This window comes from Eurosta solidaginis, chromosome 3 (assembly GCF_040869045.1).
Source record: "Eurosta solidaginis isolate ZX-2024a chromosome 3, ASM4086904v1, whole genome shotgun sequence".
NCBI classification, from domain to species: Eukaryota; Metazoa; Arthropoda; class Insecta; order Diptera; family Tephritidae; genus Eurosta; species Eurosta solidaginis.
The window spans coordinates 177,164,788-177,188,512 of NC_090321.1; the positions used below are offsets into that span (position 1 = coordinate 177,164,788).

General features: G+C 37.0%; 1 protein-coding gene across 4 annotated transcripts; it reads right to left on the reverse strand.

The window, feature by feature from the left end:
- Positions 1–5,208: 5,208 nt before the first annotated feature.
- On the reverse strand, positions 5,209–16,221 carry Cul1 (cullin 1). 4 transcript variants are annotated; one of them, XM_067774040.1, is made up of 4 exons: positions 16,070–16,221; positions 7,653–8,676; positions 6,146–7,180; positions 5,209–6,064 (listed from the first exon to the last, which is right to left on the reverse strand). In XM_067774040.1, the coding sequence occupies exons 2-4, from the start codon at positions 8,505–8,507 to the stop codon at positions 5,663–5,665; spliced, it is 2,292 nt and encodes a 763-aa protein (XP_067630141.1). In that variant the 5' UTR covers positions 8,508–8,676; positions 16,070–16,221; the 3' UTR covers positions 5,209–5,662. The 4 variants fall into 4 exon arrangements, with proteins under 4 accessions (XP_067630141.1, XP_067630142.1, XP_067630140.1 ...); XM_067774041.1 differs by lacking the exon at positions 16,070–16,221 and adding an exon at positions 8,787–8,967; XM_067774039.1 differs by lacking the exon at positions 16,070–16,221 and adding an exon at positions 8,764–8,967.
- Positions 16,222–23,725: the final 7,504 nt, after the last annotated feature.

Sequence of the window (23,725 nt, forward strand, 5' to 3'; positions counted from 1 at the left end):
AGTTCGGTATAAAGTCCGCCGTTATATGGTTATCTTTATGTTTAATTTATTCAGTCTATGATCAGAAATATGTCGGGCACCGTGGTGTGATGGTAGCATGCTCCGCCTACCACACCGTATGCGCTGGGTTCACGCGCTGGGTTCACGCCCTGGGCAAAGCAATATCAAAATTTTAGAAATAAGGTTTTTCAATTAGTAGAACATTTTTCTAAGCGGGGTATTTCTACCATGAAAAGCTTCTCAGCGAAAATTCACTTGCTTACAGATAAAAAATTAAGATGAAGCACGTCGCAAGTTGAAAGAGAAGATCGGTATATCGCGCCAAGTAATTATTTATTTAAGTGAGGAGTCATTGCAGACAAAATTACAAAATTTTACAAGGTTTTCGGGTGCGATGAAAGTTGGGTTCCAACCCAGAACAGCCCGAACGATGTAGCCATCTTTTACACATGGCAAGAGTATGACCGTCTGAGATAAATCCTTTTCCGACAATGGCAGCAGAACCACCGCCTGGGACCAGAGTTAGTTTCAATACCTTCCCAGAGCAGGAGGGTATGGAGCATTCCAGCTGCTCCGAGGATGACAATTTAGGGGAGGGACGCAACAAATTAAATGGGTTTACACTGAAATGACAACCATTGGTCGGGGAAAAAAATTCCAAGTCGCTCCGGTACATAGAAACGGCCAAAATCATGGCTTTAGCAACCGCAACAAGGCTTAAGGCCTCGGGCAAGCATGAGTACAGGTCTCATAGTAATGGCAGTATAACGCCATCTAATATCGCGCAAACGAAATATATGGTCCAGTGCCTGAGCTTCGAAAGAGATCTGGGGCCACAACTGAGCCGGTTGGTGCTAAGGTGCAGAACATACTATACACGGTACGATAGACGGCCCAATCCCTTTGATAGAAATTAAAAGGAGACAGGAGTTGCTTCTGATCCATCAAACAGGAAAGGCATAGACAGAAGCGCGGGGCTGTAAAATTTGTTAAGATCATGTGCAAAGCCTAGATATTAGACTCACAAGGGGCTCATATCTCTGAAGAGAGAATAATTTACGCTCGCTATGGGCATACTAACTGAATACTGCCTTCTAACGTCCCATGCTTATAAGATAGGCCTCGCCAGTGTCAGCAGATGTGGGAAGTGTGAGCTGCAGGAAGAAACGGTTCAACGGTGGGCCAGTTCAAGGCTCCAGCCATAGCACTACAGTTGCCAGATCTCGAGGCAGCAATTAAGCTAGGTCCTAGAAAACTTCTACGCATTTTCCAGTTTAAGTTCAGAATTTCTTATTTAAATTCAGAAACTTACAATTCAAGATCAGAAATGTCAATTTAAATTCAGAAATTTACAACTTAAGTTCAGAAAATTACAATTCAAGTTCAAAATTTCCAATTTAAGTTCAGAAAATTAAAATTTAAGTTCAGAAACTCTAATTTAAATTCAGAAATTTACAATTAAAGTTCAGAAAATTGCAATTCAAGTTCAGAAAGTCCAATTTAAATACAGAAAATTACAATTAAAGTTTTGAAAATTACAATTCAAGTTCAGAAATGTATGTATAAGTAGTGTTCTTTTTCAAAAGATATCCCCAATTCATTTTTCTTGTGCGCTGCAAACTAACTTTAACCATTTAATAATAACTATGTATTAGGCCACAAGAGTCCAATGTATTCATAGGTACTGGTTTGAGGACTGTAACGATAAATTCAGCAGTGGAAGGGAGAAGCCTTCACAGAGTTTGGAGAGGCAGGAGGTATGAATTGTAATTTTCTGAATTTGAGTTGTATTTTTCTGAATTCGAATTGTAACTTCCTGAACTTGAATTGGAAATTCAGTCTATGTAAGGTCTTTATTGACCCGCCATTTCAACCTAACCTAACCTAATAGATTTATTTATTGACAGTATTAGCACAATAAGATCTTGTATGATCTTTTATAGTGCAACAATGGTTACATAATAATGAGTATAATTTTTTAAAATAAAAATGTATATATTATTCCATAAAGTAATAAAAGTGATAATATATGTTTCACAAGAATTGTGACAAGGACATTTAGCAACAATGATTGACTAGATTAATAAGTAGCTAAACTCAGATTCTAATTTGTATAAACTTTACCAAAGAAAGAAAATATAACATTCATAAGGCTGCTTCTACTTAAGCTATTGCGAACCGAGTTGGGGATAGAGTTCCAAATGCGGATAGCATTGACAACGAAAAGTCTTGCAGAGTTTAGATAATTGTATCTGGACACGATCAAGTCATTTATGCGAGCAGATCTAGAGAATGTTAGCTTGTTATATAAATAAGTAGGCATTTTATCAGCAATCACACGACACAAAAATATACAGTTCCTTGCCTTAAGATACTCAGATATTTCACAACCCAAGAGACTCGTTCGCCACGCTTATATATGATCATACCTAGCCAACCCGAAGACATACCGCGTGATATGATTAAAGGCGACATCAATCTTATGTGCCGATTTTGAATCTAATTTGCTGTATATACAATCCGAATAGCAGATAATTGGTAGCATTAGTTGTATAGCAAAACACTTCCTAATTCCAAGTGGGGTGAAGGGGGCAGACATTCGTAGATTACGTAGAGTGTAGTAAACTTTACTGATAACAGCGTTAATATGATCATCACAAGAGAGACTAGAGTTAATAACAACCCCCAGATTCCTTACTTTAGACACGTACTTAAGGCACTTATAATTGATATATAAAGCTGGTAGGTTTGATGAGTTAATTTGCCTTTTAGATATAGGTAGCACACACGATTTATCACTATTAAGGGAAAGACAATTTTTTTGCGCCCAAGACGAAATAGCTGACAAATCACTATTAAACTTGGCACAAAGTTCAGAAACTTGCGCATTCCAGACATATAAAGTTGAATATCATCTGCATAAGCATGCATTTCAGCATACCTGCAGGTGGTAAATATGTCATTAATACATAGGCTAAATAATAACGGTCCAAGTATAGAACCTTGGGGGACACCATTTGATAACATCTTAAGACTAGAGACTTGCGATCCCACCTTCACTCGTTGCGCTCTACCACCCAAGTAACTCCTCATGAGACCTAAGGCAGAGTCCCCAAAACCAAAATAAGACTTTAGCTTCATGCACAACAACGTGTGGTTGACAGAATCAAACGCTTTGGAAAAGTCGAGCAGACACAACATAGTTAACTTGGTACTATCATAGGGCGCCCGAATATCATCCAATATTTTGATTATTGCAGTTGAACAGCTATGATTTGCTCTAAATCCAGACTGGAATGGGGAAAGTAGATTGAACTTGTCAATATAAGCATGGATCTGTTCTGATAACAAGCTCTCAAAGGTCTTCGACAACGCAGGAAGGATGCTTATGGGACGAAAATCACTTAGATGGCAGGCGGACTTATTTTTAGCCACAGGAAGGACAGATGCGATCTTCCAGACATCAGAAAAGCACGAGGTTGTGATGCAGTGGTTGATAATGTGGGTCAGGTCTGGTAGTATCTGTGCAAGAACAATTTTTATAAATTTTACAGGAATACCATCTTCACCAATAGCATTTGAGCGTACCTTATAAATGCATCTCACCACATCATGCTCCGACACAGCACAAAATTCAAATTTCTGGGAAAAATTCACAGAACAATGTATCGGGTGGGTGATTGGGACATTGGAAGAGGTAGCATAATTAACGAATACTGCAATCAGATCTTCAGGGTCGAGCGAGCGATCAGGATTGTCTTTAACATGTACACGAAGACTTTTCAAGTTACGCCACAACACATTATTAGGAAGTTCACAATTTAACATTTTTCGAAAGTATGCCTGCTTCTCATGTTTTATAGTAGCAGTAGCTACATTCCGTATATTCGTATATGAACGCCAGTTTATATCAGTTTGCTGAACCATTAGAGCATTTTTAAATTAAGCTAACGATATGCACATTAACCTGGGTCGATTTGTATGGACGGAAGTTAACCGATATCGCGCCATCGATTTTTCGATAGGAAAAAAAGTTCCACTACGCATACCCAAAAATATAATTTTCGGGCCTGCGAAAAAAAAGGGCGAAAGGGTCAATTTTTCGACCAAAACACCCCAAAACAAAAAAAAATTTTTCAAAAAACTATTATGAAAACGTTGAGGATAACAGTTTTTGAAAAAAAAAAAAGTTATATATTTTGGGTTTTGGGGAGTGTTTTGGTCGAAAAATTTACACTTTCGCCATTTTCTTTTCGCAGGCTCGAAAATTATTTTTTTGGGTATGCGTAGTGGAACTTTTTTTCCTGAGACCAAATTCTATCGAAAAATCGATGGCGCGATATCGGTTAATAAATCGACCAAGCCAGTAATGCACACGTCTTATGTTCATAACATGTTCAGTTAATTTTAGATATCTGTTGATTTATAAAAAAAAATACCACTTGTACAAAATAAAAAAAAAAAATATTCAAAACAAAAAATATAAGTTAAATTTGGGAGTTTGAACCCAACTCAATCCACCTAGCAGTCCACATGCCATACAAATTTTAGGTAAGCCAGTGTAGTGTTTAAAAGTAAAAATATGGAAGTTGAGAAATTGATGGTACTTTAGTTCTGATAGCGTCGTTACCGGCGTGCGTGTACTTCATCAGACGTCTGCTGGCTAGCACATCGTTGTGTGTTTTTTAAATTAAGAGTTTTTGCGATATGAATGTTAAGTTGTCTTAAGGATACATTCCATAACAGTTCAAAATCTGGGCCCGTAGCGTGTGTTACGATACGTGATCGGAATCAATTTTTTAAATCCAAACATCTCTAAAATGGTGAATCGGATTAGTGACATATTTAAGTTGGGGATGGTATGGTCATATTAGATCCACAATTTATAATCATTTTAATAATTAGTTTGAACAGCTCGTATTTATCGTTTGAGTGAAAAGGGCTTTCTATTCGTAACCAAATATATATTTATATCAAAAAGCATTGAAATTGTAAAATCTTTGAATAACATATGAGATTGGTGGTTTTTCATCCGCGATCGTGTAACACGATACGGGTTAGGTTAACAATCTCCTCCCTTGTATACCGCCAAAATCCAGCGATGAGTAACATGACTAGCTAGGCAATAGTTATCTTGTATGTGTTTTCCCAGATGCTGTTCAATCTTTCTCTTCCCTTCCTCCTACTTTCAATCGAAGGGCAGGCATATTTTATTTCAAAATTAATATTAAATATAAAAGTTAAATTTTTAAATTTATTTGTATTACATATCCGATGAATTCAATGGTTAAAATCATACAGTAAAAGCCCGATTAGTAATCCAGCACTGAAAAATAAATTGAATGAATACTATGACCACATGAATGTGTAATTTGTCGTTTTAAATATAAATCTAAAACTAATTAATTTTCTCAATATCTAAGAGTATTTCATGTGATCAAGAGGTTAACTTAGTTTTATGTTTATTATTATTATTTTTGCTTGCTTTGTTGTTGAATATAAGATGCGCTTTGTGAAGTTTGTAATTGGATAAAATTGAACAGAAAATTATTGTTATGAAATAATTCTCATAGCTCCGCTGCACTTACGAGTTGTTCAAGTGTTACGAAAACTCCCAATGATGGTTGTAGTAAAATAAAGATAGGTATTTGTATTCATATATTTAAGCCAAATAACTGTAAGTATCTTTTTGTCCTTCCATGCGTTCCAAATATTCTTTTTCAATCAATATATCAATGCATTTTTTTATAACTTGCACTTTTGGCTTGAAGCGTGATGCCAATTGATTGAGAACCTCTGTAATAAGTTGTGTATGATTCAGCTTCTTACGCATTTTCATTATTCGAACAATGGCGGCTTGTATGAGCAGTTTACGATCTTCTTCAATATGCTTATGCACGGCTTCTTGCTCCACTTTGAGCTCAGTCTTTAGCGGTTGATTGATGTTAATGCGAAGCTTCTTGTTTTTATATTCCAAGAATAGCTCCATCATAGAATTGGGATTGAGCGAATTCTCATCATCGGCACATACTAGCAATTTAGCTTTCATTAAAATTTGTAGCACCTGTGTTAAAACAAACATCGAAGAATTGGAAATTTATAATTATATGGAACTAATAAAAAAGCCAATGATAGTCATATTTACCTGTTTGAGATTTTCCAAACTAATTTGCGTATTTTCTTGCAATTGTTGTAATGTGAACTTAGTTTGATCATTAAATTGTAAAAGTACAGCCATTTGGAAAGTACTTGCTTGCAATGTGTAACGATTTCGGAAACAGTTTGTTACCAAATCACCTTTACACAAATTATACAGCCAATTAAGCTTACGACCTGAGTGACGATTTGCATAGAACTCATTAAATTGCTGTACAGATCGTTCCAATTCGGAGGGTAATAAAAATGTGGTGCTTTGATTAAATGGCCACGAGCCCGATGACAACACTTCAATGCTAAAATCAATTTCTTGTGGTATTCTTGCATTAACCAAATGTTGTTTGAAGCTCAAATTTAAATCTTTAGAAAGACCTATATCTTGAAACATACGTTGCAGCTTGATTGTATATTCATAACCACAAGTTTGTTTTAATTTTGAAATCATTATTGCTTCGGCATCATCTGATGCAGATGTATGATATACCAGACGCTTGGCAAGCATTTTGGAATAGAATTTTTGAAATACATCCTTATCTTCAATATATTTAAAAACTACCATAACTTGATTGAGATTATCTTCCAGTTCTTTATCCTCGGGATTCTTAGAAGATTTCTTCAGTAACAAGTCACAGTATTTGGCAAGCAACTCTGGCGATTTATTGGCACTATTTGCCTGTGTTACTTCGTTCAAATTAATGAATTTCTCACAAGCCTTATCCAATGCTGCCACAAAACCATTATCATTATTAAAGGCCAGCACAACGAGACCATGATATTTCTTATGTACCTCCAATATGGTTTGCACATACAATTTCGGATCGTTGGCTGCTTCTGCACCAGCTTTCTTTATGGCTTCTGTGCCTTGTTCCAGTATATGATCCCCAAGTATACGTTTCAGTTCCGTTAAATTTTCTGAATTACGCGCAACTAAACTATACATTCGTTTTAAATCATCATTCTTATTGTCATTAAGAAATTTCTGAAATTCAGCACGAAATCTTTCCAAGTGCTTCTCAATTAACGCCTATGATAGAAAAGAAAGTGTTGGTAAGAGTTTTTTTTACAACGATATATATGGACTACATGTGGATAATTCCTTGTAAGCTTATAATCTCACAGTCAGTAGCTAGCTTTTTTGAAAAAATGTTTTTTGAATATATATATATACAAATACTAAAACAGATCAAAGTACTTGAATTCAGTTTACTTTTGTTATTTAGTACCGAAAATTCGCATACAATCAAAATTTTTCCATCAAACTGGCCAACTAATATTTAATAAAAGGATGTCCTTTTTTATTTATTCCGGCTAAAGACTCGAAAAGTTATACACCCATAAAAATATACTAACTTAATATTATCTTCTTTTCACCGAATCATTTCCATTTATCTACTTTTAAATTTGAAATAAAACAAAAAAATAAAACAATAATAAAAATCTCCACCACTGAGCTGACTTGGAATGGCCCATTCATATGAATAAAAAATATATCTTACTTGTTCGCACGTTTTAATCAACACGTTATGTGTGCTCTCATGTAAATAAGAGAACTCGTCACGATTCACTCTTTTGCTTTCTTCGTCAAGGCGGTCTTCAACGTGCTTCAAATAATCAGATACTGAATAGCTGCTCAGATATACTTCCGATTGTTTTTTATAAAATTCGGCAGTTTTCTTGATAAATTTATTCTCAAAGTGCTCTCTGTATACAGATAATTTCTTTGAATTATCCGAATCAGATTCCTCTTCATTGAAGCCCAATTCTACATAAGAATTTATGACACTCTTAATGAGATGACGATTTATTGTATGTGAATTGCGTTCTTCCTCAATCGAACGTAATACAGCATTTGTTACGGATTCATTCAGAGTTCTAAAGAGATTTTCTTTCCATGTAACCAAAGCCAAACGATAAACATCATAAATACCCTTTTGACCTTCTTCACATTCCCGTTTCACCCAATGACGATTTAAGTAACTGCATATACCATTCAAAACTTTACTGGAGAATTGGTACGATTCCCATTGCTTTGTATAGTGTGTTAATAGTATTTCTTCGCCCTCAATATTATCGAACGCCTTTTGCAGACCAATCAAATATGTTTTCAGGAACTCCTTGAGACGATCATATAATTTTTTGCCCACAAGTTGTGCACCACCTGCCCTAGCCACTGAACGCTGAACCGTATTCACACTTGTACAATAATTATAAACATATGTATATAAGTGCATATAACGATCAGTTGATAAATTTGATTTTTCTGGTTGAAATACTTGTTTGATGCCATCTTCCAAATCATTCCATATTTCATCTAGGCTTGTTGGTCTTGGTACGGCGTTGGGACGTTGCATTTTACTAGCAGATCCTATTGATGATACACAAGATGTATTGCTGATGTTCCGCGATGAGGACGATGGTTGAGGCAGCGACGGCGGCGTTAAGGGTGCTTGTTCCTCGGACGACGCTTGTCTTTTTGTTGCCTTAGTCCTCTTTAATTTTGCTAATTTAGTTGAAGAATTTCTGTGCATGCAAAAAAATTTATGAAAAACTAAAACAATTATGTAGTAAGTAGATATGTATTTGCAGATGCAGATTAGATGTATTTACATTTTTGTGTGTAAAATGCTTGCCTCTGTTTTAACTTAAATTATAATTGCCTCATATTATAAATAAGCAACTCTCAAGAGCAGGAAATTATTAGACTCTTTGTTTAAACTCGTGTTAAAAATTTTCTTGGTTTCAAAACGACAATAGAAAAAACAAGTGATGGCTTTTGGCCTTTTTTTCATCACAAGATAGCTGCCATATCGGTTAAAATTAGTAGCAAAGCGAATTGGGAAAACGATATAATATCGATAAATATTGTTACGAATATTAGCAACACTAAGGGGTACTGTCATCTCTACGCTTCCCAAGGCAGCCGTTTCTATATACCGGAGCGACTCGGGATTTTTCCCGACCAAGGAGTGTCATTTTAGTCTGACCCCATCTAATTTGTTTCGTCCCTCCCACAAATTGTCATCCTCCCAGCAGCTCCTTGCAGCAGGACTGCTCCATATTCTCTTACTCCGGGAAGGCATCGAATCCAATCCGGGTCCGTCTCCTGACGCCGGTCCTGATAAATGGTTTTGCTGCATCTGCCGGAAAAGAATCTTTTTAGGACGGTCATACTCTGTTCAGTGTGTCTCGTGCAAGGGATGGTTGCATCGGACAGGTTGTTCTGGGCTTGATCCCAAAACCCCACGTCCACGTAACTTTTATAAATATTTTGTGGCTCCTTGCTGTTTACGCCCAAGGGCGTCCCGTAGTCTACGCCTAAGCGCCCCCCACCACCTTCCAGCAGCCCCGCTGCTCAGCAAGCCGCAACAAGTGCCCGCTGCTGCTCGCGCCCCACGGCGCCAACAACTCAAACAGCTGATACCACTCATAACTACTACCTTCGTAGTAGAGTTGGTAGCAATGCTGAGCATCAGCCCTGCCCCCGTCTTCTCCCCCCTCTTTTCCGGCAGCAATCGTGCAGGTCAGGGAAACAGACTCTTAGTCCCTACCTCCGTTTGCACCGTCTGCCAGCACAGAATATATAGGTTTTCGACATCCGCCCAATGCAGCTCCTGCCTTGGGTGGTGCCACTTTCCTAGATGTTCTGGTCTCCGCAACGGCAACCCCCCGACGGGTTTCATGTTGCCAGGTCGCAAACCCAAATCATCCGGGTACCCCAATGCTTGCCCAAGGACGCCCAGTCCCAGCGCCACAACAGCAATTGCGTCCTGGACTTCCACAACCCAGCCGTAGTCACCCGTCACTTACCCCCAGAGTGGTGGCGTCTCCCCTTATGCACTTCAAAATTCTGTAGCTAAACTATAATGGACTAACTGGGAAGATTACGGAGATATTCGATTTCATGAAGCGGCACAACATCCGCATTGCTGCGATTCAAGAGACTAAACTCACAGCAAGATCTGCATTGCAGACCTGCTCTGGGTATAATGTCCACAGGAAAGACCGCGAGAGCGGAAATGGAGGCGATCTCGCGTTTATCATACACCACTCTGTGCAATATTATATATTTGATCCTGTCATCGACCGCAGGGACAATGTCTTAGAACGTCAAGGCCTATCTGTCCGGTCAGGCGATGCAAACTTAGAAATCATCAACATCTACATCCCTCCTGCCACCTGTTGCCCCAGTGGATTCCGCCCTAATATCAGGGCCTTACTCACTGGCAACAATCGCATTATCTTAGGCGATTTCAATGCCCATCATGATCCATGGCATTCAAACTTGCGGGCGGACAGTAGGGGTGAGATGTTGGCGGATCAAATAGAAGAAACGACGTTCTGCACAATAAACGGAGACGCCCCCACACGTATGGTAGGAAGCTGTCAAAGCTCGCCAGATATCTCAATCGTGAGCGCAGAACTCGTAAACTGCGTCAACTGGCAGCCGATGGTACCATTGGCATCCGACCACCTGCCCATACTTATTTCGCTTGAGCGTATCGCCGACTTCATCGTCACTGAAAAACGCACTTTCATAAACTTCAAAAAGGAAAATGGGAAGAATATAAATCCTTTACAGACAACCGCTTTGCTGCCCTCCCTATCCCGACTGATGCCCGCCAAGGGGAGCGTGCCTTCCGTAAGGTCATTGAATCCGCCGCGGCACATTTCATTCCCGCCGGGAGAATTCCCGAAATCCGGCCCCACTTCCCGGCGGAGGCCGCAAACTTAGCGAGAGAACGTGACCTTATAAGACAGCTTGATCCAGGCGACCCCCAAATAAGGGATATAAACCAACGCATCAGATTGCTTGTGGATGAACACAAGCGGGCGAAATGGGAGGAGCACCTAAGAGGTTGTAACCTCTCTACCGGTGTGAGTAAACTTTGGTCCACCGTAAAGTCCCTATCGAATCCGACTAAGCACAAAGACAAATTTTCCATCGTCTTTGGCGACAAAGTGCTGTCGGACGCGAAAAAATGCGCGAGCGTTTTCTGCCGACAATATATAATGCATCCTACGGTCGACAAAGATAGACGGAGAGCCAATAGACACGCACATAAACACAATTTCAGCGCGTCACCAATCACCATCACCGCTAAAGAGGTTGAGGACGCTATTGGTCGTGCTAAACCATCCAAAGCAGTGGGCCCAGACGGCATAGCCATGCCGATGCTTAAAAGCCTAGGGAAAGAGGGTTTCAAATATTTAGCGCATGTCTTCAACCTGTCTCTTTCCACCTTTGTCATACCTGAGAAATGGAAAATGGCCAAGGTGGTCCAACTACTAAATCCTGGGAAACCCGCTAACATAGGTGAGTCGTATCGTCCGATATCTCTCCTATCGCCAGTGGCAAAGACGCTTGAAGCCATTTTGCTCCCTTATTTCCAAGCAAATTTGCAGCTAGCCCCTCATCAGCATGGCTTCAGAAAACTCCATAGCACTACCACCGCGCTAAATGCCATTAGCACCCAGATAAATTGCGGTTTAAATCAATACCCCCACCATAGAACAGTACTCGTAGCACTAGACCTATCAAAAGCTTTTGATACGGTCAACCATGGCTCGTTACTGCAAGACCTGGAAGGGTCTACCCTTCCCCCATGTCTTAAAAGGTGGACCGCAAATTATCTGGGTGGTCGGCAGGCATCGGTGCAATTTAGAAACGAAACATCAAAACCAAGGAGAATTAAAAGGGGTGCCACAGGGTGGTGTCCTATCCCCACTTTTGTTTAATTTCTACATATCTAAGCTACCTTCACCACCGGAAGGAGTCACAATCGTTTCCTACGCTGATGACTGCACAATAATGGCCACAGGCACAGGCCCAAAGAACGATGCGCTATGCAATAAAATAAACGGCTACCTCCCTGATCTCTACAGTTTTTTCGCCTCGCGAAACCTGACATAATCACCGACTAAATATTCCGCGACCTTATTTACCACATGGACGTCCCAAATGTCGACCATTTTGAACATCCACGTCGATGGCACTACGCTACCGACTGTCGTACACCCCAAAATCTTGGGTGTGACGTTTGATCAGGATCTACATTTTGGTGAGCACGCAGCCGCAATTGTTCCGAGAATTCAGAGCCGTAACAAAATCCTCAAATCCCACGCTGGCAGTACTTGGGGAAAAGATAAAGAAACGCTCATGACTACATAAAAAGCAATTAGCCAGCCGATTACGTGCTACGCGTCACCCATACGGTCGCCAAGCCTAAAAATCACCCACTGGAAGAAACTACAGGCCTGCCAAAATACTGCTCTCAGAATCGCCACGGGCTGTCTTCTTATGTCCCCAGAACACCATCTGCATAATGAGGCGAGAATACTCCCCATCAGGGAGAGAAATGAGATGCTGACCAAACAGTTCCTGTTGAATACCCAGAAACCTGGGCATCCCAGCAGACATCTGATTGATGAACCAGCACCGCCTAGGGGCTTAAGGAGTCATCTCCGTAAGCATTTTGAGGAAATACGGCACCTGAGAACCTAGCCGTATGAAGCGAAAAAACACAAGCAGGTCCTTGGTGAACTCCATAAACAGGCGTCGGACCTTTATGCCAGGAATTGCCCGCTGAATCTAGTACTTAACGAAAGTTATCCAAAACTCGCGGAAGAGGAACGCATACTCCCCAGGGAAACGCGTGTCACTCTTGCTCAACTTCGTTCTGGATACTGTAACAGGTTAAACTCTTACCTATCCAGAATCAACCCCGACGTACAAAATGTATGCCCAGCTTGCAATGTGTCCCCACATGACACCAACCATCTCTTCAATTGTAATGTGGAACCAACGCCTCTAACACCCCTTTCCTTATGGTCCACCCCTGTTGAAACGGCAAGTTTCCTTGGACTCCCGTTAGAGGATATTGATGACAATTTGTGATCGGTCGCGGCTATTAGGTGGGGCGAGCATTGATACAACAACAACAACTGTCATCTCTAAGCTGATGCTAAGAGTGACTTGTATGCACATCCATAAATCAATCATTATGTATCTACATAAACGAATCAATCATTATGTCTACACATATGTACGTACACGCAGCGGAGAAGCAAGGCACAAACACATGCAGATATCTTATCTGAGATGCTCCCAAAAGTATGCAATTGTAATTGGGGAAGTGTCGCCCACAAATACACGTGCATATGAGAGCTACACATCTGCATCTGTAGTTATAATTATATACCAGTAACTAAGTAAATTCTGGAAGGAAATCACACAGTATAAAAGCACCAACAGTAGAGGCGCGATAATCAGTTTTGATTAAGCACGCTATCTGTCGAGCAATAGAAGTGTTATTTTGAAAGTACTTGAATAAAGGCCATTTTGCATTATTAAATATTGTAGTTATTTATTCAACAGTTTAGTGATTCGAACTTAGCAGAAGGTTGCAAATACGAGGATTTGCAGTAAATTCTTTACAATATGAACTCCGGTACATGGCATTGGCATGATATTTGGCATCATCCAGTGAGTTTTACAGCTCCGGCTAACGCTCAATTCTAACGGGAATGCTGTGGATCATTGAGAGACTTGAGAAGCAGATGTCGTGATATTTTCGCACACGTGAAATGTGATAGGCAGATGCCGCCGCTGTTTTTCATTTAACTCATACGGTGAAAGGCTAAAGCCGGAGTCATTGGTGCCGTATGTCGTATCGCTGTATCCGTATCCATAACGTAATCGTTACGACGGTAAACCAAACCCCAATTGGTTGGCTACGATACGGTTACGACCTTAGCGGCACCAATAATTGATTGCCTTGATTCTCATAAGATTGGTCGAATCAGCTGTTATAAGGTTACCGATACGTTAACCGATAAAGCACCAATGTCTCCAGCATAAGCAGCGACATATATTTTTGAAAAAGTAGTAAAGGCAGCGTTGCCAAACTAAAGACAAGTAGTTAACAAATTATCTGGCTCACAAATTGAACCAGACTTCTATCTGGATTTATCTGATTAAAATTGTTGTTGTTGCATTTACATGCAAAATTATTTATCTGGCTCAGGCTCTTTGTCACCAGATGATGGCTATTAAGTTTGCACTGGCCTTAAATGCATACTTCCAAATGAGTCGTTTGAATATTGGCCTCATTCTCATCTCGCTTAACCTTCTCTGTAAGCATCGACAGCGAGGGCACGAATCCATCGGAAGAAAAAGCACTTACGTAATTGATTAAACCATAGTTCGATTTATAAAGGTAATGTTTTACAAGACGGTGCACCACCTAATTTTTACAAAAAATTATGTAAGGTGGTATCAAAAAACACGTTTCGGCTTCCATTTTTAGAATCCGAAAGCCGAAATTAAAAATTGTATTTCCGTCAAAAGATATTTACAAAAAACCACAAAATGACCCCGAGAGGGTCCGAATTATGGGGCCCGATCAAGCTTTTTTGCATAGAACACCTTCCAGCGTTGGCGGCCTTCGGCCGCGATTTAAAAAAATTTACCCTGGGTCGGTCCAACACCAGTTTGTGGATTAAAACTAAGTGCTCGCAGAACACCTTTCTGTAACTTTAGACTTGTGATTTGCATCAGATGAGCTGTTTGTAATTTTGACGTTTATCACTTAGTTGACATACTTAGTATCATTGTTTACTATATAGTTTGGCAGCTTAAGTAGAGGTTATGTTGCGAATAGAGTGGAAGGCAGTGGACTAGGCAGTCGAATGTCATATAATGAAGGAATGGTGTTCGGAGATTTTTCAAAGTTAAAAAAAAAAAATGATAAAAGCTTTAATATAAATAAAACTATTGTTTTAATAACAACAAAAACCCCATATATATTCTGTATACATAAATTTGTAAGGATTATCTCACTTTAAAATTTGAATTAAATAATCTAGTTTTGTTTTGAAACTGAGTCGAGAACTGTGCGTGTGAATGTGCGAATTTTCGCCGATCAGCTGTTAGTTGCGCTACTTGGTAAAATTTACAATGCTTAGTATGGTACAAAAAGGCTCCAGCTAGCATAATGTAATGAATATTCAGGTGTTCTCATCCCGTTGACGTTTTCCCTAATTCCGACAAGTTCGGCATGCATAATTTAGAGGGTTGTCTATCATACAGAACTGCCTTTGAGCTCTACTACGATCGTAGTAGATTTTACTATACGTTTAGAAATATAACTATATAAGCCGTTACTAGAATTGTTTAGCTAAAAAGGTTAACGAAACTTTGTATTCCCTAACAGAATATAGACAAAATTTTGCAGAAAACTAATTTATGTGAAGAATTTGTACGAAAAATTAAGCAATCCAAATTTATTACTTTTGAAATACACGTAAATACTGGCATTTAGAGATGCCGAAAAAGTGAGGTTATGTTGTTGACATCACCTTTATTATTACATCATGCCACCTAGGGCTTTAACTGTTAAGATTTATTTAATCTCATATTTTAACCTGCTTATTTTGAGTTATTATACACTCTTTGTTCCGATTGCCCATAAATACCCTCCCATCACTAAGATAAACGAAAAAAAAAACCCGTCTGGCAACTATTTCCTTGTTTCGAAATTAGTCGACTTTTATTAGCACACTCTAAGAAACATCTATACTTGTATTTCTCACTCTCAAGGCATTTTGATTTACGGATGAATGAGGAAGCAAGTTCGACAAAAGAGACGGGCAAATTTCGCACGAAATAAATTTTTTTATAAGGTTAACAAATTATGTTAGGGTCAAGAAATTTTTTGACCTCAAATATTTGGCTACAAAAATGTTTATTACTTCACTTTATATGTAGGATTTATAATGGGTTCCATATAACTTTCGATTGCATGGCAATTTGCTATAAAAACCATATATTACATACACACACACACAAGCCCCAACACAAATTTTGCTACAGGAAGAGTAATCTCGGGCAGCCAACAGTTTTAAGATTTATTACCTTTCGCACAATTGATTTAGTCTTCTATAGATATATTTTATATATTCGTTGTATTGATATCTCACGCATTTTCTCTTTGTAAAAAAAAAAAAAATTAAATGACTGTGCCTTCAAAAAATTACAACGATCACACAATTCGAGATGCAGTAAACTCTCATATTTTTGGACACTCGTATCTATGAAGTGAAATCAACGATAACGTAAACGCCATAAAAAACCAAAACAATTTGAATGATAGCTATATGAAGTGTTTAAAGATATATAAATCCCACAAAAATCCAGCGGTTCACAACGCATTACTGGAAATAGATGGACAGGGGTTCAAGAAGTCATGAGTTTAAAAAAAAATAAACGTTGAATGGGATAGATGCAAAGTGTATGAGAGTAATCATATTTTAAGATGTTTAAAGTGCTGGGGTTTTAATCACAAAGCTGCAGTATGTAAAGAAAAGGACCAAATATGTGCCAAGTGTGGTGAAAAGGGCCATACGCATCGTCAGTGTACAAATAATATGTTGAGATGTGTTAATTGTGTGAAGGCAAAACAAAGGTTTAATCTAAATAGCTTGTGCACAGATCATGACTGCAGAGATACTTGTTGTCAATCGTTACAAAAAAAAATTAAAAATTGAATCTGAAAGGATTCAGTATTAGCAATTAACGTCTAATATAAAATGTTTGTATTTGAAGATTGGCGGTATCAGGGTGCATTTCAATCTACTCGCAGCCATCTCAGTTGAAGAGCAATTTGATTTGATTTGCGTAACTGAATCCCATCTTACAAATAACATACAAAACAATGAAATGGAACTCAGTGACTATAAATTAGTGAGATGTGATAGTATATCGAATCATACAGGAGGCGTACTTTTTTATGTAAGCACGCAGTGGCAATTTGAAATGATAAAAGAAATTGCAGTCGGAAAAAGTATATGGTGTCTAACTATAAAAGTAACACGTAAAAATACAAATTTGACTTTGGTTGGACTGTATAGACCGCCAGACAGGCAAAACTGTCCAGAAAGGGTATTTTGTAACTTTTTCAGTGAAAAAATAGATCAATTGAGTGATGTTGCTAGTAAAACGCTAATAATGGGTGATTTTAATATAGATTGGCTAGTAAACAGCGCATACAAGCAGCAAATTTTTCAAGCTGTCTCAGACAATGCGTTTACGCAAGTTGTTTCAGAACCAACAAGAGTTATGAATACTAGCGCTACATTGATTGATTATGTACTGACTAATATGCCTGATGTTGAAGCTAAGGTGAACATGAAATATAAAATAAGTGACTACGAATCAATTGAGATAAATCTAAAAAACCGGTAAATTAACCGTGATAAAATAAAAATTACTGTTCAAAAATTCAAATTTGATAAGGATCTTTTGATAAGACAACTGCAAGATACACATTTTGAAAATATTATGAGGAGCAATAGAGGTCTAAGCGACATGGCTAGTATTTTAAGTATTAAACTAAAAGAGTCCATTGATAAAACGATCACTACTAAAATGGTTACAAAAAAGAAAAAGTCTGATGGGTGGTTTGGGAACAATCTACGCAAAATGAAGCATACTAAAATACAATTATACAAGTTAGTCAGGTGGAACAATTCCTTTGCGGATTGGCAAAATTATAAAGATTATAGAAACTACTATACTAAGGAGCTCCAAAGTGCGCGAAACAAATATATAATATCTAATAAAATTGATACTTCAAAAGACCAAAAAGCAATGTGGAGAACAATAAAGCAACTCATATTAAACGAAGAAAGAACTGAAATAGGCAAAATAATTGTGAAAGGCCATGAACTAAAAAATAAAGTGGAAATAGCTAATGAGCTTAATACATTTTTTATTGAAAGTGTTGAAGAGCTCAACAGAGATATTCCCCAAGTGTCATATACTAACTTGGTTAAGCCATGTGGAACGCAATTTAAATTTAAAACATTGGACTTAAACGATCTCTTTAGCGTTATTAAAGTCATGAACAATAAAAAAGATTAAACCGCGTCTCGACAAAAATTATACTGTGCACCTTCGAAATAATAGGACCAACCCTCCTGAAAATTATTAATAATTCTCTATAGAGTGGTGAATTTCCCAGCAACTGGAAAATGTCCATGGTGGTACCAGTGGGAAAAGTAAAAAAACGCGGTGAATCCAGAAGAGTTTCGACCAATTAATATGTTAATGACCAAGAGTAAAATACTTGAGAAAGTGGTACACAAGCAATTGAAAGCCTATATGGAGAAGAATCAACTGATATCCGAAAACCAATCAGGATTCCGGCAGCGAATAGCTGTGAGACAGCGTTTAATTTAGTAATTTCTAACTGGAAATCAGAAATGAATGAGGGAAAATGCATAGCTGCTGTATTTCTGGACTTCAAGCGAGCATTCGAAACAATTGACAGGTGTATTTTGATAGAGAAAATGAGATGGTATGGCATTGACGGAGTCGAAAATCAGGGGTTCGAAAGCTACTTGAGTAACAGATGGCAACGCACGAAAGTCGCAGAAGGCATCTCAGAGCCTGCACAAATAACACTAGGCGTACCACAAGGTGCAGTGCTTGGTACACTTCTGCTCCTAATATATATTAATGATATGGAAAATATACTACAAGGAGTTGAAATCTGTCAATTTGCAGATGATACACTACTATATACTACCGGAAATTAATGTCAGGAGTGTATTGCTAGGTTGAACTATAACTTAAAATTTATCTATAACTATATTAGTATGAACAAGCTAAAACTCAACGTTAAAAAAACGAAAGCAATTGTAATCAACGGCGAATCGGAAGATAATATTATAGTTAATGATGAAATAATAGATAAAGTTGACGAAATTAAACATCTAGGCATTGTCATCGACAAAAAATTAAATTTCGATAAGCATATAGATTACATCGGCAGCAAAATCTCGAAAAAAATTGGATTTTTCCGAAGAACTCGCAAAAATATACCTATCAACAGCGCAGTAAAGATATTTAATGTAATGATCAAGCCACATTTTGAATACTGTTCGACCATTTTATTCCTGGGATCCACACAGATGAAAAACAGGCTGCAAAAACTACAAAAACAAAGGCATGCGGTGCATACTATTATGTAATAGGCTGACACCAATCACATATATGTTAGAAACTCTGAAATGGTTAAATATCAATCAAAGAACAATTAGGAACGTACTTCTTTTTCTGTTTAAAATGAAATATCACCTACTACCAAAGTACTTAACGAGCCAAATAGCATATGTAGGAGATGTGCAACCCTACGGCTTAAGGAACAAGAATGATTTTAGAATTAAATTTTATAAATCCAATAAGGCACAAAATGTTTTAATGTATAAAGGCCTAAAACTTTTTAATGAATTGCCAAGCAATATAAAAAACGAAAAAAATATTAATGTATTCAAAAGACTGATAATATATCATATTAGAGAACATTATAGCTCACAATGAGACAATTAGCTATTGCTAAGATTACCGATTTTGTATTACTAAACTGTACCTGAAGGTTTTAAATAGCTACCGTTAAATAAAGAAGCTAATAATAATAATAATACTAATCTTACATTAGTCATTATTTTAAATTTCAGGTTTTCTTTGCCAAAAATATCAATGATTTTTTAAACTGCATCTTGTATAAAATTCTAAGTTTATAACAAATAATTTGGGTAAATAAAAAGTCTACGCCCACGTTTACACATGTAAATACAGGTTCCACCCCTTTGAACTAGATTATTATCTATTGTGAATTCATACAAGTGAAAAATCCTTCTATTCTTCCATTGCCACGGCTGTCGCGACTGGCGGAAATGATGGAAAAAAGTTTGTTTTTTGTTCGCGGTTAATGAATTGCAGTTGCGTAAGTTGCCAATTCATGTTTGAAACGAACTTTTCTTTTAAATGAGTACAGAAAATGAGACTACAACTTAATATCGATTTTTAAAATCTAGTTAATGGAGAAAATATGAGCGGCCTATTAAGCAAACATTTTAAAATACATATGTAAATAATGTAATGTACAAGCCTTCTACTTAAACGTTTGAAAAACAATTGATTTAGTCTTCTATAGATATATTTTATATATTCGTTGTATTGATATCTCACGCATTTTCTCTTTGTAAAAAAAAAAAAAATTAAATGACTGTGCCTTCAAAAAATTACAACGATCACACAATTCGAGATGCAGTAAACTCTCATATTTTTGGACACTCGTATCTAAGAAGTGAAATCAACGATAACGTAAACGCCATAAAAAACCAAAACAATTTGAATGATAGCTATATGAAGTGTTTAAAGATATATAAATTCCACAAAAATCCAGCGGTTCACAACGCATTACTGGAAATAGATGGACAGGGGTTCAAGAAGTCATGAGTTTAAAAAAAATAAACGTTGAATGGGATAGATGCAAAGTGTATGAGAGTAATCATATTTTAAGATGTTTAAAGTGCTGGGGTTTTAATCACAAAGCTGCAGTATGTAAAGAAAAGGACCAAATATGTGCCAAGTGTGGTGAAAAGGGCCATACGCATCGTCAGTGTACAAATAATATGTTGAGATGTGTTAATTGTGTGAAGGCAAAACAAAGGTTTAATCTAAATAGCTTGTGCACAGATCATGACTGCAGAGATACTTGTTGTCAATCGTTACAAAAAAAAATTAAAAATTGAATCTGAAAGGATTCAGTATTAGCAATTAACGTCTAATATAAAATGTTTGTATTTGAAGATTGGCGGTATCAGGGTGCATTTCAATCTACTCGCAGCCATCTCAGTTGAAGAGCAATTTGATTTGATTTGCGTAACTGAATCCCATCTTACAAATAACATACAAAACAATGAAATGGAACTCAGTGACTATAAATTAGTGAGATGTGATAGTATATCGAATCATACAGGAGGCGTACTTTTTTATGTAAGCACGCAGTGGCAATTTGAAATGATAAAAGAAATTGCAGTCGGAAAAAGTATATGGTGTCTAACTATAAAAGTAACACGTAAAAATACAAATTTGACTTTGGTTGGACTGTATAGACCGCCAGACAGGCAAAACTGTCCAGAAAGGGTATTTTGTAACTTTTTCAGTGAAAAAATAGATCAATTGAGTGATGTTGCTAGTAAAACGCTAATAATGGGTGATTTTAATATAGATTGGCTAGTAAACAGCGCATACAAGCAGCAAATTTTTCAAGCTGTCTCAGACAATGCGTTTACGCAAGTTGTTTCAGAACCAACAAGAGTTATGAATACTAGCGCTACATTGATTGATTATGTACTGACTAATATGCCTGATGTTGAAGCTAAGGTGAACATGAAATATAAAATAAGTGACTACGAATCAATTGAGATAAATCTAAAAAACCGGTAAATTAACCGTGATAAAATAAAAATTACTGTTCAAAAATTCAAATTTGATAAGGATCTTTTGATAAGAAAACTGCAAGATACACATTTTGAAAATATTATGAGGAGCAATAGAGGTCTAAGCGACATGGCTAGTATTTTAAGTATTAAACTAAAAGAGTCCATTGATAAAATGATCACTACTAAAATGGTTACAAAAAAGAAAAAGTTTGATGGGTGGTTTGGGAACAATCTACGCAAAATGAAGCATACTAAAATACAATTATACAAGTTAGTCAGGTGGAACAATTCGTTTGCGGATTGGCAAAATTATAAAGATTATAGAAACTACTATACTAAGGAGCTCCAAAGTGCGCGAAACAGATATATAATATCTAATAAAATTGATACTTCAAGAGACCAAAAAGCAATGTGGAGAACAATAAAGCAACTCATATTAAACGAAGAAAGAACTGAAATAGGCAAAATAATTGTGAAAGGCCATGAACTAAAAAATAAAGTGGAAATAGCTAATGAGCTTAATACATTTTTTATTGAAAGTGTTGAAGAGCTCAACAGAGATATTCCCCAAGTGTCATATACTAACTTGGTTAAGCCATGTGGAACGCAATTTAAATTTAAAACATTGGACTTAAACGATCTCTTTAGCGTTATTAAAGTCATGAACAATAAAAAAGATTAAACCGCGTCTCGACAAAAATTATACTGTGCACCTTCGAAATAATAGGACCAACCCTCCTGAAAATTATTAATAATTCTCTATAGAGTGGTGAATTTCCCAGCAACTGGAAAATGTCCATGGTGGTACCAGTGGGAAAAGTAAAAAAACGCGGTGAATCCAGAAGAGTTTCGACCAATTAATATGTTAATGACCAAGAGTAAAATACTTGAGAAAGTGGTACACAAGCAATTGGAAGCCTATATGGAGAAGAATCAACTGATATCCGAAAACCAATCAGGATTCCGGCAGCGACATAGCTGTGAGACAGCGTTTAATTTAGTAATTTCTAACTGGAAATCAGAAATGAATGAGGGAAAATGCATAGCTGCTGTATTTCTGGACTTCAAGCGAGCATTCGAAACAATTGACAGGTGTATTTTGATAGAGAAAATGAGAAGGTATGGCATTGATGGAGTCGAAAATCAGTGGTTCGAAAGCTACTTGAGTAACAGATGGCAACGCACGAAAGTCGCAGAAGGCATCTCAGAGCCTGCACAAATAACACTAGGCGTACCACAAGGTGCAGTGCTTGGTACTCTTCTGTTCCTAATATATATTAATGATATGGAAAATATACTACAAGGAGTTGAAATCTGTCAATTTGAGGATGATACACTACTATATACTACCGGAAATTAATGTCAGGAGTGTATTGCTAGGTTGAACTATAACTTAAAATTTATCTATAACTATATTAGTATGAACAAGCTAAAACTCAACGTTAAAAAAACGAAAGCAATTTTAATCAACGGCGAATCGGAAAATAATATTATAGTTAATGATGAAATAATAGATAAAGTTGACGAAATTAAACATCTAGGCATTGTCATCGACAAAAAATTAAATTTCGATAAGCATATAGATTACATCGGCAGCAAAATCTCGAAAAAAATTGGATTTTTCCGAAGAATTCGCAAAAATATACCTATCAACAGCACAGTAAAGATATTTAATGTAATGATCAAGCCACATTTTGAATACTGTTCGACCATTTTATTCCTGAGATCCACACAGATGAAAAACAGGCTGCAAAAACTACAAAACAAAGGGATGCGGTGCATACTATTATGTAATAGGCTGACACCAATCACATATATGTTAGAAACTCTGAAATGGTTAAATATCAATCAAAGAACAATTAGAAACGTACTTCTTTTTCTGTTTAAAATGAAATATCACCTACTACCAAAGTACTTAACGAGCCAAATAGCATATGTAGGAGATGTGCAACCCTACGGCTTAAGGAACAAGAATGATTTTAGAATTAAATTTTATAAATCCAATAAGGCACAAAATGTTTTAATGTATAAAGGCCTAAAACTTTTTAATGAATTGCCAAGCAATATAAAAAACGAAAAAAATATTAATGTATTCAAAAGACTGATAATATATCATATTAGAGAACATTATAGCTCACAATGAGACAATTAGCTATTGCTAAGATTACCGATTTTGTATTACTAAACTGTACCTGAAGGTTTTAAATAGCTACCGTTAAATAAAGAAGCTAATAATAATAATAATACTAATCTTACATTAGTCATTATTTTAAATTTC